The sequence below is a fragment of the Anastrepha obliqua genome, chromosome 1, assembly GCF_027943255.1.
Source record: "Anastrepha obliqua isolate idAnaObli1 chromosome 1, idAnaObli1_1.0, whole genome shotgun sequence".
Lineage (NCBI taxonomy): Eukaryota > Metazoa > Arthropoda > Insecta > Diptera > Tephritidae > Anastrepha > Anastrepha obliqua.
The window spans coordinates 118,199,580-118,216,524 of NC_072892.1; the positions used below are offsets into that span (position 1 = coordinate 118,199,580).

A 16,945-nucleotide genomic window follows, 5' to 3' on the forward strand; every position below is an offset into this window, starting at 1 on the left:
TCCTAAGATGGAGTTGGGTTGGGCTGAAAGACTAGACAGCTTTTGTAGAAGTCATGTATTTGCACGCGCATCCTCTGCCATTATGCCTGCCTTTTAGGCTCCCTGCTTACGTAAAATGTTAGATTTCCTAAAATTCCAACGGATTTTTCGAGATGTTAAGACGCTTCGAAATCCTATGTCCCTTAAGGGGTTAGGCCAGGGAAAATAAAGACTATTTTGGCACTATTTTTCAGTGAGGCAATGAAATGAATCAGAAAACTGCAAAATTTCTTTTGAAGTATCTCGTGAATAACTTTACTAATGTTGGCTTCCAATGCCTCAATCGAAGCTGGTTTACACACAAAGCATTTAGAATTTACATACCCCCACAAATAAAAGTCCAAAAAGTCCGTGATTTCACACGGTCTTGGTGGCCAATCTACTGGTCCGAGACGAGGGATAAATTGCTCACCGAAATGATGATGCAGTAAATCTATTATTTCACAGGCTGTAAAGCAAGTAGCGCCGTCTTGTTGGAACCAAATCTGGAACCCTGTGGAGATCACTGGCTTCTATTTCCGGCATCAGAAAGTCGTTTATCATGGCGCAATAGTGTTCGCCATTCACTGTTACATTGGCGCCAGCCTCGTCTTTGAAGAAATATGGGTCGATAATTCCTCTAGCTCATTGGCCGCACCAAACGATTGTGTCTTTGTTTTCAATGGATGTAAAGGCTGTTCTGGAATGGCTGCCGGTTGCTCTCTTCAGCCCAAATACGGCAATTTTGCTTATTGACATAGCCATTAAGCCAAAAATGGGCCTCATCGCTGAACACCATAAATTGACCTGAACGCGTGATGAACACTTTTCCCAAAACGTCGATTTTCGTACTACAATTGTACGATTTGTAAGCGTTGTTGAGGCGTAAATTATTCCATGATGAAATGTCAATGAATACCCAAAAAAAGTATGTATTTAGTTTGGCAGTAGTCACGCGTGATCTGTCAAAAACACCCTATTGGAAGAAGTACCTCAACAAAATGGTGCAGAAGCGCTAGTTGGATTCTGGAAGAATCACCACTTTAACCAACCAACCATTCTCCAATCTAATCACCCTTTCCATTATAAAAGAAATAATTCGACCATATATTGCCTGCAGGCAGAACTTTTACAAGTATATTTATATTTGATTAAGTTGCACATTTAATGTGTATTCTTTACAGATACATACAATTTCGTATTTTATACTATCAAAATCTTAACGTTAACATAGTCAAACACACACAAATATTTAGTTCTAACATGTTAAGGCGCATCTTAAGTCACTGTTAACATTTTCTTATCTAAGTGCTAAAATAAATATAAATGTATGTATAGATGATGTACCCTTTATAAGTGTGTTTCTACATGGAAGCTTTGCATAATTTGACGCTGAAAGAGTTCTCCTTTTATAATACAACTGCATATATACGCACTAAACTTTCACAAAGGTATGTATTGTATGCAAGCACAAATGCATCTAACGCACTAAGTAGCAAGGTCACTGTGATCGTCATTACGACGCGTTATCTCAAATTGACGTTACGCCGAAATGAGCGTCGTATCTGCTCTTGCGCGTGGTCGCAACAGTTCTGTTCATCGCCATGGCCATACTGCAAAATCAAATAACATTTTAATGGTCTAAATTCCAGCTAAGCTGTAAACTTGGGTACCTTGCAGAAGTTTTGCTCCCGTAATTCTACGGCGGTCAAACGATCTTTTGGATCGTGTTGCAAGCATTTGTCTATGAAATCATGTCCCTCCTGTGAAAGACTTTCGGGCGCTTCCGGTTTCTCACCCATTCCCACTTTAAACATAATTTGGAAATTCGAGTCAAATTGTGCCCATGGACGCTGAAATTGGCAATAAATATTAGTCAATGCGATTTCTATATGTTATTAGTTTTGAAAAAGCGCGCGAGTTGCTTACTTGTCCCGATGCCATTTCAACCACCACACAGCCCACAGACCAGATATCCGCAGCACGACCATGGCCGTCACTATTGGTTTTGGTAAATATCTCTGGCGCCATATAAGCTGTAGACACGAAAAGTAAATATAAAAACAATAGAGTAGCAAATGTTTTTATAATTTTGATTTTATTTTTTGTTCCAATAACTCCCGTTTTTTACCGATATTCTGTCCCTTACCTTGTGTGCCCACATAGCCTTGAAGTTCACCCGGCACGGTGGTGTGCGCCTGTATTTTAACCGCTGAACCGAAATCGCCTAGTTTTAAACTATTACTTCCATCCACCAAAAATATATTTGCACTCTTTATATCCCGATGCACAATGCCGTGCCGATGCAATTCAGCAACACCTGATAGTAGTTGTACTGTGAAGCGCCGAATTAAACCCTCAGGTAGGCCGCCTGATAATTCGACCAATGCTTCCAAAGTACCCTCAGAACATAGTTCCATAAAAATGAGAAGTTCTTCCTGTAAAAAGTTAGCAATAAAGCAAACAACGAATTTTGTTAAGCTTCATAACACAAAAAAATATTAAATCAGCGATATGAATTATTGGATTGGGGAATAAGTTCATAGCGTTTTCATATTTTCTTTTATTTTACAACTATCAAATTTGTTTGATGTTTGACAAAAGGTTCGATAGAACTCTTTCTGCTCTACAAAACTATGTTAATTATATTTTTGAGTTATTAAATTTTGTATTATTTTTAAGGCTTAGAAATGGAATACCCAGGAGGAAGAAAACAACATTTCTGACACCTGCTCTGCTTTTCGCCGAGGTCAAAAAGCTGCCGAAGCAGCCCGGGACATTTGCGACGTGTATGGAGTAGATGTCATAGACAAGTCTACAGCACGGAAATGGTGTGCAAAGTTCAAAAATGGCGACTTTGACGTCGATGACACGTCCGGCAGCGGAACGTCTTCTGAATTCGATGAACGTTTCAAATCACTTTTGAAGGACAACGGTCGCCAAAACAGTCGTAAACTGCCGGAAAAGATGAACTGCGATCATAAAACGATTCTCAATCACCTTCACTCAATGGAATTTACCGAAAAATTGGGAACCTGGGTGCAACACGCGGTTATAAACAGCGCTTTTGAGATGAGAAATGGTGCCTTTACATCAATATGAAACAAAGAAAGGAGTGAGTGGTTCCCATGAAATTCATTTATTTGACTAACCTGCTAAAAAATAAATTTTAAGAAAAATGTATAAAATATCTCCATATTACAGAAAATACCGATACGTCTGACTTTTTATTTATTTATGTAATTCAAATTATCAGTAATTAAAGTACTTTTGAATGCAAATTTTTGTCTCCCTTTATTTGCCAATGGAAAGTTGTGAGCCAAACAAACAAGGAAGTTCGATCTCCAGAACTTTATTCGCATTTACAAAAACAGTCATGCCTAACTAGCCCACATCTATATTACATTAAGCTGTTGCTTCCTACAAAAACTCATCTTATCGAAAATACACGTACTTTGTGTACGAGTACCACAAAAATCGTCTGAGCTAAAATCATACATTTTAAGATTTTCTTCATTCGGCGGCAGTTATTCATATAGCACAATAGTTAAACCATTATAGACATATTAGACACTCACCCTGTGCACTTCGATGCCATAGTAACGCACCAGATTCTTATGTTTAATACCTTCCAAAATCTTTAACTCTTCAGCGACATTTTTGAGCGCACGCGTCTCACCTGGCTGTATGGCGATTTCTTTCATAGCCATCAGTTCGCCAGTATTATTGTTAACTGCCGTATACACTTTTCCAAAACGGCCTTGGCCAATCTACAGTGGATAGAGATCTTTTTTTAATAAACCTAATCACTACTTTTCATTACTACTCACTTTAATGCCGCGGTGCCAATGGAAATTCACGCTACGTGCACGTATCTGCACCTTATCACAGGTATTCAATGCCTTCACATGGCCAATTAGATTGCGTTCACGCAGATTTTCCTCAATTTCCAAATCCAAACGATTCACAGCATCACGCACACGCACCTGCCGTGGTGCTAAGGAAGAGTTGCTACCATTAGTGGGCGATTTTGAGATGGGTGGAGATTGTGGCACGATTAGGCGCAATTCGTTAAGTTTTTCCGTAGCGCTGCCATTACTATCGGCCAAGTCATGACCTTCTGCGTCCGTGTATTCCGGCGTACCGTCGGCCGCATTTCGCAAAACTTCCTCCTTCAAACTGAATTGCGGATGTAAGAATTTATTGTACTGTGGCGAACTTAATGGCGTATTCGGGGTGGTGCCGGTGCCCACGGACATTGGGGTACGTGTGGGCGTACGAGAGCGGCTTGTAGCCGGCGACGATGTTTTTCGTGTACGCGGTGAGGCTTTTTTGCGCGCTATCTTCTCCGGCTCAGATGTTATGCCAATCACGTGTGATATGCAGCAGTCCATTTGTTTCTTTAGCTCTTCAAATTGTCGCTCATCCAGATGGCGCGTAATCTGCGGATCACATGCAAGAATGAGGAACTCTAAGCCTTGCGACGCCCAACGAGGACGCATTCCACGTCCACGCTCGCAACGCTCCATTACGAAATGCATCCACATTTTCGCAAAATCAATAATACCCAACGCCAAGTCCACCTCACACGACTCATCTTTCTTCGCCATTATGCGCTGCTCAAACAGCCGAATTACATCTTTGTTATATTCAAAGCCAAATTTATAGCCCTGATGCAAAATCTCACGTGTGCGCGAGAGTACGGCTTGCCTGTCTTGATCATCCAAATCACTCAACTTTTCGGGACCGCAACGTTCCTGTACACGCTCGATTATTTTCGAAAATTTGTTGCGCACATCCAAAACATCCTTTTGTAGCAACTTAAAGGATTCCTTGATTTCCGCACACACAAAGTCTTCCTGCTGATTAATCACATCATCTTCGTAGTGTTCCCGATGGAAGTCAGTCGTTTCGACATCGCGACAAAACATCTTCGCAAAGAAAAGCACCTTCACCGAACACTCGCGTTCCACAGTGAAGAGCGATTGCGTCTCTCTACAGATAGTCAGCAGTTGCCACTTCAAATCACTTTCCCCATGTTGTGCCGTGTCATCGATTTGAATGTCCAGTTCAGAGGCGCGACTAACCAAACGATCCGATATGCTGCGCAATAAATTACGAATTATCGTGCAAAACTTCTTTGCAGCAATCGTGTGCATGCCATTTATCATGGGACTGATGAGTTTGGTAAACATCCATTCTTTTTCCAAAGCAGATTTCTTGTAGCCCTCCGGGCCTGATTGCAACACCAATTGGTCGATGTAATCCAAATATAACTGAAATTAATATTTTCAAAATAAACTTTAACCAAATAAAAAAATACAAGTTACTGCATTACCTCAAATACTTTTCGTACTGTCTTGTCAAAATGATTCAGTATGCCCATATATCGCTCCAATTCTACTTCATTTTCTACCAGCGCCGTGGTTATGTGACGCTGATAGCGTTCGCGATGTGTCAATGCCAACGTCAAGCCTTCGCGTAACTCCTTCATGAGTTGCTCTAAACTAAGTGGATTTGGCTTCGAGGGGCGTGTTTCCAAGCGCATACGCAAAAACTCATGCATAAATTGCAAAGGAATGCCGCTGAGAAACACAAAAGAGGGAATGTACGTAGGCAAATTGATGGACTTGGCCTCGTCACTCCAATAACCAAAGCGGCGCAATTCGTCCATTTGTTCACGACTGATTTTCGGCTCCAAACGAGGCACATCCTCATCAATTCGCTCAGTCTCGAAGTCATAGTCCTCCGTACCAGGCTTCTCCAGCGAAATGTGTGCTTTGTATAACACAACATTGTGCAATTTATTCAGGAACGACAAAGCTTTGGCTAGACCCCGAGACTTTAGTACGTTTTCAATAAACTTCCTAAGCGCAAACAAAAAATGAAAGTTATCGATTATAGTAATAAGCATTAAGATTGCAATGTAACGGGTGTTTTTTAGTTGCATGAGAACTAATGATATCGATAGCTATGGTTTGACAGCTCAGAATGGCAAGATTAGGTTAGGTTGAAGCGGTGGTCCTGTTGTACACAGGTTCATAGCCCATTGTGATGCCACATAGGCAGCTTGTTCTTATCTCTCCTAAAACCAGCGTGTGCTTTTCAAAAATTTTAGAATACCATATGCCTGGTTTCTGCAGAACAGAAATCTTCCTATTCATTAAAAAATTGTCTACCTAGAATGGTAAACCTACGTCTGTATAAAGCAGCACAATGGCACAGAAGTTGCGAGATCGTCTCCTACTCTTCCTCATCTGTATAGCTTTTAGGCAGTGCCCCGTTATAACTGTGGTACGATTGAGCTTATTTTGGCTTAGCAGATATTCTGTGCGTTTAGCATTGAGAATCGACCAAATTGTCGGACGATTTTTCAGGTAGTTTCATTACGCCATCTGTCGTTCGCTGATCTTACGATTTCTTCAAGGATAAATAGCTTACATGTTTGTAAGGGTATGCCTATGTCAGTGTCTATTACTCATCGGTCAATTTGGTGTCACGTCTCGCTAGTTCATCGGCTCTGCAGTTAGCCTCAACGTCGCGATGGGCAGGAACCCATGTTACCCTTAGGTAAAATGACTCAGCCATCGCTTTAAGAGATGTGCGGCATTTCATGGCTATCTTGGAGGTTCTCGGCAAATTATGTTGACATTTCTGTTCAGTAAGGTTTGGCAAATCATCATGAATCGTTTAACGCCAGAACAACCCTTCCGAATTGCGCAAATTTACTTTGAAAAAATAAATCTGTACGCGAAGTTCGTAGAGCACTGGCGGGCATCATCGCTCTTTATTCCTTTCGAAGTGAGAAAGGAGCTGCCGTTACGGCGAATAGCGAGTGTTATCGGGCCAAACTGACTGAATTTTTGTTTCCAAAAATTAATCAGCTAAACATCGACGACATTTTTTTCCAATAATACGGCGCAACTTGCCATACAGCGCGCTTAACAATCGAATTTCCGTGAATGAAACACTAAAATGGTAGGAAAAGTTTTTCCTGATAGCGGTCGCCCCTCGGCAGGCAATGGCAAACCTCCGAGAATATTTCTGCCTTATAAAAAGTCTCTCATAAAAAATTTCTGCCGTTCGGAATCAGCTTAAAACTGTAGCTTCCTCTATTTGTGGAACAACATCAAGACTTACATCACAAATAGGAGGATGAGCTCGGCCAAACACCCAAAAAGGGTTTTATATATAAAGGGTGATCAGATTGGAGGTACTTTTTTCAATCGGGTTTTTTGACAGAACACGCGTGACTACTGCCTATTTTTTATTTATTTCAGTAATCATTGGCATTTCATCGTGGAAAGATTTACGCCTCAACAACGTTTACAAATCGTACAATTGTATTACGAAAATCGACGCTCTGTGAAAAGCATTCATCGCGTGCTTAGGCCAACTTATAATGTCCAGCCCATTAGTGGCTTAATGGCTACATCAATACTTGTCGTATTTGAGCTGAGGAGAGCGACTTGCAGCCATTCAAGAGCATTCATTACATCCATTGAAATCAATCGTTTATAGCGACCTTTGGGTTGGAGGAATCATCGGCAATCGGCCCATATTTCTTCTAGACTGGCGTCAATGTAACAGTGAATAGCGAACGTTTTCGCACCATAATAATTGGCTTTTGATGCCGGAATTTGAAGCCGGTGATCTCTACAACAAGACGGCGCTAGTTGCCTTACAAACACAATCCATACAATGGATTTACTGCGTCGTCGTTTCGGTGAGCAATTTATCTCGTGCCTCGCACCAGTGGATTGGCCACCAAGATTCTATGAAATCACACTTTTGAACTTTTATTTGTGGGGGTATGTAAATTCTAAATGCTTTGCGTATAAACCAGCTTCGATTGAGGCTTCGAGTTACGGCGCAGTTGCGGCCAATATTTGAAAGAGATTATCTTTAAAAAATAAATGTCATAAACAGTTCTACACACAAATAATAAAGTTTGCCCAATCAATTTAAGTATTGGTGGTTTTATTTCAATTTAAAATCCGATACCTCTAAACTGATCACCCTTTATTATCATTTTAAGTTCTCAAGCTCTTAAAAAAACACCCGATATAAGCTTACCTATATAACGCTGAAGAGTTAGCATCATTGCAGCTAGTTAACGGTTCAACACTGAATATATTAATGTCGTGCATTGAACTTTTACGTAAAAGCGAGCCACATGGCTCCAACGACAAGTGACTAACTTCAGTTGAGGTAGATCTGCAAATTAAACAAGCGGTAAAAGGATTAATAACCAATTTAGATATCCCATACAGGAAGTGACCTACTCGTTGCTACTTGACGTTTCACCGGGCACTTGCGCGATATCATTCAACATGAACTGTACCTTAGGCGGTGTAAAAATTGACGAAAGCTTGCGTTGAGGCGTAGCTTGACTAGAACTAGTTTTAGTTGAATCAACAGAATTCACGCCAGAGTCATCGTTTTCCACACCAGAGGAGGTGCCGCTGTCCGTGCCCGCATATGATGTCTGCACCGGCCAAGAAAACTTTTCACTCTGTAATCTGAAATTACCATTTCCTTTAGTACGCTTATAAAAAGATATTGAATATTATTCATTCTTGGTACCGTGCCAATATTTTGCCAAAGATGCATAGCTTTAAATGATTCTGACGTGTTATATTATACCACAGGCACATAGCCTTAATGCGGCCAACAAAGTTTTCGTTTTTGTAAATTGGATGAAAAGCTCCCATGACCTGCGAGGAAGGGTACAGCGCTTCTGCGGCTTCCAAACGAGTCAGGAGTTCTTCCACCTCTTTCATGGCGATCTCCTGCTGATCCATGCATTCTTTGCAGTAGAGAGACATGCAGCCAGTGCACACTCTTCCAGGTTGTGGTGCTATAAGACAAAAGCAACAAAAATTAAATATTTCTTCTTATTTGAAGCAAGAGCAACAATATCTTACAACTCGCATTGCTGTCCGTACTAATGCCGCTATCCATGCTCACTTCACTCATGGCACGTTGGTAGCGCGGCTGAAATTTGTAGTTTATGATTTGTGAAAGCAGTTCGGGCACGGCTTGGCGCGCGGTGAATAAATATTTGTCCTGTTGTTCCATCGTACGATCTGCTTGCCACGCTTGTAACTCCAGCCAAATGAGATCTTTCAATTCTGCTTGCCAGGTGTGCTCCTCATGCGAAAGCTGGAAAGAGAAAAAATTATGAGTTTACAATAACTGAAGAAAATTTGCGAATTTTACCAATTAGAGACAGAGGAAAAGCTTCAATGTAAAAAAATTAGTAAAAATACTTTCCCAGAGTTAAAAGCTAGACTTTCGACATTCGACTGCCCGCTATACGAAACCTCCAGAAATCACTTTTTTCATTGCATGCGTGAGTGCATTTTGAAAGTGCAAGCCTTGGAAAGTGGGCTCCTTGAAAGAGTCGCAGTGAGCACAATGGAAATTTCAGCCCGGAAATAGATGCAAATATGTACGTTAGTTCACAATTTTTCTCAAAAAGATCGTAGTGCTGCAAAAGCACTATGGAATAAAATTTGTTGCCGGCAGTGAAGTCTTTATGGAACATGTTGGAGATTGTAGAACGATCGGTCACCAATGATCTCAAGTAAACTTTAAAAAGTGGAAAAACAGGTGGATAAAAGGAATTCGCATAGAATACCAAAGCTGAATGAGAGAAAACTGGCTTAAAAACTAAAAACATTACACGGAATTGTGACGGCAACGCGCCTTGGTGAAAAGAATTCAGAAGATGTGGCCAAGATCAGACCGTTAACCGGCTCTCAGCGAATTTGGAAGAAAGGCCAAACCTGGTAATCTCTCATGACCCATGCAAAGTGTCACTGTGATGTCATTGGCTTCTTTCAAGTTAAGCGCCAATATTGGGCAGCAAAGTTTCGGTCATCGCCGTTGCCGCAATGCCAATTCAAATTAAATTTATTAATAGCTCATTGATTCTTATAGGTCATTGCATTTTAGGTATAAAACGAAGTTATTTGCACATTTTATATTACTCATACAGAATAAGTTAATCTAAGTGAACCTCGTTGCGCCTTGTTGAGAGGCGCAATCTACAAGTATAGCGTTTTAAAAGGGGCAGAAGATTAAGAATATCTTATCTTTACTGTAGATTTTTGAATTGTTTTCCGCGCTTCCGAGACAGTTTAGACTGAAAACTTAACCGATAATAACAAATTTGCTTGGGAAATTAAATAGAGATATTTATGTGTTATATATTTCATTCCATACCTTGGCATCCTGACGATCGACACTGCCTAATTTGATAAGATTGGCAAAAGTCTCGTGAAACTCTTTTCGTATGTTCAAGCCTGGTGTGCGTTCACTACGCAACTGTTGTACAAATGCCGACGCTGGCGCCGATGCACGATATCCGATCGGCCTTGAGGACACACACATATATCTATTGCACGACTCCACCACCTTCGAGGAACCGCGCAGACATACATCAGAATTTAGGGGCGTACATTTGTCCATCGACTCTAGATGATTTGAATTTTCTGGTATACCTAAGCCACGCGGATGATAACTGGCTGACGTTGTGGCAATCATGGAATTCTTAAGCTCTCGCTCGGCATCTCGCAACAGATCCTGTGCTCGCTTGCTGGTTCGCTTGTTCTCCTCATTGACGAACATTTCATTGAGTAAAGCACAGTCCATAGTGTTGCGTCGAAGTACACGTGAACGGGCCATACGTGTCATGCCTTTCTTGGGTGTGCTCGGCATGGGATCTATTGATCTATGTATATAGGTAATAGATATAATAGAAAAAATTGTGAAAAAAGTATGTACAGTGTTGTGTAAAACAAAAGCAAAAAAAAGTTCAAAATTTGAATAGTCGTTTTTATAAAAGAAAAAAACATTTACCAAACAGGCGAGACGTACAGTTGCGAACACGAACATAGCAGTACAAAAAAAATATTTGACTTTTTCGAAAAAATTGTAATCTATGATGTGATTAGAAAGCTTTTATTATTACCTCGAAATATTATTCCATTTTTTAACTGTACACACATTTAAATAAATTCTATAACGAAAAACGAAACTTTTTATAACAAAAGATAGAAGACCAATTTTATAGAAAAATGAAAGAAAAACTGAATTTACAAAGTTTGCAGATAAAAAATTGTAACTAATATTGAGTTGAATTTCTCTAATTTTGTATTACGGCAGCACAGCGGCGGGGCATTGAGTCCCCCAATTGCTCACATCACTGTGTCGGAATCCTCAGCCACGCATCATTAACAATTTCCCGAAGTTGTTGATTGTTAGGTTAGGTTAGGTTAGGTTGAAGCGGTTGTCCTGTGGGACACACTCAGGCTCATAGCCCATTGTGATTGTTGATTGTTAGTCGTTTGGCTCTTTTGAATTCCCCCTACAGATTTTCTATAGGATGGAGATCGGCGGACTGAGCTAGCCAGTATCAAGCAGCTGAGTAGCTTCCGAACATCCCTTCGAGAGCGAGCTAATATGAGAAGGCAAAGGAATCCAGGATATCTGGTTGTGCGTCGGATTTGGGACCTGCCACGTAAAAATTCCCCCCAATGAAAACGAAAACACACCTCTTAAATTCACCTCTTTTTTTAATTTTATGGCTGACTTCATGAGATTCTCTTTGAAACACCTTACAATTCTACGATCGTCTCGCAAGGAAATTTTTCGTTTCCCTCCTCGTTTTTTCGGTATTTCCACAAGATTAATTTCTGTTTGAGATAATTTTTGCTAAACATGAAATCTTCCATTTGCTCCCAATTTGCGAATTCGCTTTTCAAAACGGAAAGTCTCAAAGCTCAATAGTTTGAAAATTATAAGATCAAGTGATCAATAATTTGCAAACTTCTTAAAAAGTGTAATTTAAAAAAACGCAGTTCATTTTAAGGAACCCCCATGTCGAGGGTCGTTTGGAAATTCCGTGAAAAATCAGAGAAATGGCACTACTAGCGCCTATCGAGGTTATGTTTAGTTAGTAGCACCCCTTGGAAGATCACAACCAATTTTCAGGCAGATCGGTATATTTCTTTGCGTTTGGCGTTTTGAATCAAAATAGTCGAGTGATTTTCCTTTTGCACCAGCTCTCGCCTCAGCAGTTGTAGTCGCAAAATTAATTGAAATAGGGCACCAACTCATTACTCGTTTCACATCCCCTCTATTCTCCGGACTTGGCTGACTCGCATGCTTCGGACTACTATTTGCTCCCCAAATAGAGAAAACGGCTGGCGGGAAAAAGATTTTATTCAAAAAAGGGGGGAATTGTAAAAACAAATGGCTATTTTTCAGACTTGGGTAAATCCTATTATTCGGAAGGCGATCAACAAACTAGAACAGCGTTGGACGAAGTGTATAAGCCTAAAATCGAAAAATCGAAAAATAAAAAAAGATAAAATTGTTTTTATTTTCCCACGAACTTTTCAAACGACCCTCGTAGTATGTGCACGACGAATTGAAAACATTTAATTTAATTTAAAGTATGCAGATTTTTTTTTTTGGTATTTAATTTTATTGTTTTTATTATTTTTTTTTTGTAGTTAATTTTATTTTTTTTATTTATTATTATTTTTTATTTTTTTTTTTTTGTTTTTGTTTTTAGTTTTTTTGTCTTGTGTTTCTAAAAGTATAGGGCAACAAAAATAATCAAACTCAATGTTTCAAACTTTGTATGAAATTCACAAAAAAATTAAAATTATCTAACAAAAAAACAGCAAAATTTCCAACCTTTTGCTTAGAACTTTTGGAAAAATTCTGGGTATGCAGTTTTGTAGACCTTTCATTATTATTTTCGCAAGTTTCAGGTGGCTAAAAATACCCATTGATTGTTGACAATTTTTTTTTCGCTGAAATGTTGAGTGTTTTCTTCGATATGCAAGACTCCCGAACATGTGTTTTATATGTAAGAAAATGTTTAACTCGGCGATTTTTGAGGGACTTCAAATTTATACTTTTTGTACTAAAATTGAGTGGACACATTTTGAAGTTTTCTAAATATTCAGATTAAAAATAAAAATAGGAAATTTAGTAAATGTATTAAATTTGTGAACTTCGTACTTTAACTCGACTTTAAAACGGCACATCTTGAAATTTTCTAAATATTCAGATTAAAAATTAGAACATTTTTATGTTAATTTTTGTAAATTTATTAAATTTTTGTGAACTTCGTACAAATTTTCAAGCTTTGAGTTAAATGATTTTTGTTGTAGAATGCAAAAATATTATTTAAAAAAAATGTATTAAAAAAATTTATATAAAAAAATATTTAAAACTTGATAATTCCTCGACCTCCTATTGTTATGAACACAGCTGTATGCACTTGATATCAACTCTTCATATTTTCGTAAAACTGTTTCTCGAAGAAAGCATAACACAAATTTGGACTGAACTAAATTTGTTACTTTTGTTTGCACGCCACTGAATATATACGTGTGTTTAGTTTATATTGAAAAGCACTGGCATGTTTACTTACGATCCAACGGAGGCGACAGCATGTGCTTTTTTGCGCTCCCAATCACGACTTTTGATCTTCATCCTTGTACGCGGTGGTGTAGTGCCGTACTCTTCAAAACGCGCCGCCAAATCATCGGGATGTGGCGAAAGCAGCTCTTCATCCAATTCAACAGGACGATAGCTATTCACACCTCTATTCAGCGAGGGCTTTATACGAAATTCAACTCTGAAAGTGATAAATTTATAATCAAATTATTAGTTGAAAAATTACAAACAAAAATTAAATACAATATAAATTTGACTTTAATCGCTAGGTACTGCTCTCCCTCCCAACTGTCAGGTACCTCCTGAACTGGATACATATTTCATTTACTATATATAAATGAATAGAATGCACCAACATCCATATATACGAGTATACCTAAGTCGAAATTCAAAGCTTTTCTCCATAAAAAATTATATCTATAATTCAACAGGCGTTAATTGTGTGATTTTGAATATGCCTGTGTGTGCGTATGTGTATATGCACTGCAAATTTCCCAAAGCATGATGGTTTCATTTTATGCTTGTTGATATAAATCACTTCTAATTTGCATATGGGATGGCGCAAGCCACATTGTGGATCGGCCCTTCAGCTTTTATCTTATCGCGTACCGGTGTTCCTGTCGCAAATTATTGCTGATAAGCGTATTTGGGTACATATCGTATATAATCAGGGCGTATCGCAGTGTGGCTGTGATTTATATTTACAAATACTTACATCTATCCGGTCGTCACGCCTATAATTATACCTCAATATTGCTTTTAAATGAATTAAGCAACAATTTTGATTGACATAAAATAATTATATCACGATTTTATGGTTTTCGATAAATCTCTATCTTTCACTCATGCATGTACGCATAAGTATGTGCGTGCATACAGACAAATGTACATAGATTGGATATACCCTTCAGACAAATCTGCTTTGTTAGCTGCATGAGCACTACCGATATCGATAACTATGGCTCAACAGCTGAAAATGACAAACTGTGTTGATATTTCCATTCGGTAAGGTTTGGCAACTCACCATGAATCGTTTGGAGCCGAGCAACGCTTCCGAATTGTGGAAATTTACTTTGAAAAAAAAAATCTGTTCGCGAAGTTCATAGAGCACTGGCGGCATCTTCGGTATTTATTTCTATCGGCCCATACAGCGCGCAAAACAATCGATTTATTGTAACTCGTAACCGCATCGAGCATATTCCGGATATTATATTCAAAAAATAAATGCCATGAAATTATTTATTTTATTTTCATATTTAGTCTATGAAACAATAATTTCTTACAGACTAATTAACTTGACACCCTTCCCGGGATTACTTTCTGCATTACTTCGGGAGAGCCCAAAACGGCATCCATACAGGACCAATTCTATTCACCCACGTCTGGATCCTCCGTATTTGAAGCCAGCTCTCATGCTATAGGCTCATCTTCTTCTGTCTCTATCTGTGCGGCTTCGCTTTATTGCGCTTTGTCGAGGTCTATCTTTTTTTCCATAGTACGTCCACGATGAATCTCTTTACCGCGTTCCAGCTGTCCTCGCGTTCGAGCATTTTACTGATTATGTTGCTCGGCGCGATGTCGCCAATTTACTTAATCAGAGCATCTCTTTCCGCGAGCCATCTGTTACAACTCAAATACGTGTGTTCAGCTTTAAGGCTCGGCGCTTTGCAGGCTTTAAATATCTTTAGGTATAGGAATCTCCGGAGGATGGTTCCATGTGTAGAAGTCCACGCAAGTGGGGAAAGTTACTGATCGCCATTCACTTGGGAATGGCCAGGACGATTCTTCTGCATATGGTTCAAGCAGCTCACAAGGAAAGAAAACCATAGGACCTTGCGACGTCTACTACAGCTGACATGTAAAGGCGCACAAATTCGGTGTCGGATTTGTTGTGGGAGAGAGACTTCGTCGCCAAGTACTGTTGTTCACTCCGGTGGACGAGCGTCTCGCAACAATCCGCATCAAAGCCCGTTTTTTAAACATATCGCTAATTTGCGCCCACGCCCCGATGGAAGAAAAGGACGATGCAACCAAAGATTCTTTCTATGAGCGCCTGGAACGTTCCTATGAGCGCTGCCCCCGCCACGACATAAAAATCGTGCTTGGCGACTTCAACGCCAGGGTGGGAAAGGAAGGAATTTTTGGTCCCACGGTCGGAAAATTCAGCCTGCACAACGAAACATCCGGTAACGGACAGAGGCTGATCGACTTCGCCGGGGCCCGAAACATGGTGGTCTGCAGCACCAGATTCCAGCATAAGAAGATTCACCCAGCCACCTGGCTGTCTCCTGATCGAAAAACACGAAACCAGATTATGTTGTGATAGATGGAAGACACGCTTCTAGTGTATTAGATGGACGTACGATCCGAGGTCCCAACATCGACTCGGAACACTACCTTGTTGCAGCCAAACTGCGCACACGCCTCTGTGCAGCAAAAAACGTGCATCTACCTACGCAAAGAATGTTCGGCATCGAAAAGCTGCAATCACAACAGACCGCCAGAAGATTCGCCACTCGACTCTCACTCCTGCTCTCAGAGAGTACTGCCCAACAAACCGGCATCCACGAACAATGGAGCAACATTTCTCGTTCTCTACGTACCGCCGCCGAAAAAGAAATCGGATTCCGGCGAGCCCGAAAAAACAATTGGTACGACGAGGAATGTCATGCTGCCGCAGAAAGAAAGGATGCCGCCTATAGAGCCACGCTGCGATCGGGCGCAACGCGAGCCATGTGGGATCGCTACAGAGAGCTCCAAAAGGAAGAGATACGTATTATCCGAAAGAAGAAACGAGAGGCCGAAATACGTGAGTGCGAAGAGCTTGAGATGCTGGCCAACAGGAACAACGCCCGAAAATTCTACCAGAAATTTCGGCGGCTTACAGAAGGTTTTAAGACCGGGGCGTTTTCCTGTAAGAACAAAGACGGCGAACTGGTGACTGACGTACGGAGCAATCTTAAATTATGGAGGGAACACTTCTCGAACCTATTAAACAGTGACAGCTGCGCATGTCACCGAAAAATTGAAGATCCCGATACCCCAATCGTTGACGACGGAATTGTCGTTCCGCTACCCGATCATGACGATGTGAGAATAGCGATAACGCGGCTAAAGAACAACAAAGCCGCGGGCGCCGACGGACTGCCGGCTGAGCTATTCAAACATGGCGGCGAGGAGCTGGTAAGGTACATGCATCAGCTTCTATGCAAAATATGGTCGGATGAAAGCATGCCTGCCGATTGGAATTTAAGTGTGCTCTGCCCAATCCATAAGCAGGGCGATCCTGCAATTTGTGCCAATTACCGCGGGATTAGTCTTCTAAATATCGCCTATAAGGTTCTAGCGAGCGTATTGTGTGAAAGGCTGAAGCCCACCGTCAACCAACTGATTGGACCTTATCAGTGTGGCTTCAGACCTGGAAAGTCTACCATCGACCAAATAT

The 16,945-nt window shown here is 40.3% G+C and overlaps 1 protein-coding gene across 4 annotated transcripts in view; it reads right to left on the bottom strand.

The window, feature by feature from the left end:
* Positions 1-1,126: 1,126 nt before the first annotated feature.
* The window catches only part of LOC129235854 (mitogen-activated protein kinase kinase kinase 4), a 51,405-nt gene continuing 35,586 nt past the window's right edge, over positions 1,127-16,945 (bottom strand). For all 4 annotated transcript variants that reach the window (XM_054869905.1, XM_054869906.1, XM_054869907.1 and 1 more), the window contains 13 exons: positions 13,475-13,681; positions 10,249-10,756; positions 8,946-9,183; positions 8,605-8,878; positions 8,304-8,540; positions 8,095-8,235; positions 5,357-5,885; positions 3,849-5,294; positions 3,597-3,788; positions 2,168-2,456; positions 1,948-2,054; positions 1,692-1,871; positions 1,127-1,631 (listed from right to left, as the gene is read on the bottom strand). In XM_054869905.1, coding sequence (XP_054725880.1) covers positions 1,545-1,631; positions 1,692-1,871; positions 1,948-2,054; positions 2,168-2,456; positions 3,597-3,788; positions 3,849-5,294; positions 5,357-5,885; positions 8,095-8,235; positions 8,304-8,540; positions 8,605-8,878; positions 8,946-9,183; positions 10,249-10,756; positions 13,475-13,681 — 4,435 coding nt within the window. In that variant the 3' untranslated portion in view covers positions 1,127-1,544. The remainder of the gene's footprint in view (positions 1,632-1,691; positions 1,872-1,947; positions 2,055-2,167; positions 2,457-3,596; positions 3,789-3,848; positions 5,295-5,356; positions 5,886-8,094; positions 8,236-8,303; positions 8,541-8,604; positions 8,879-8,945; positions 9,184-10,248; positions 10,757-13,474; positions 13,682-16,945) is intronic.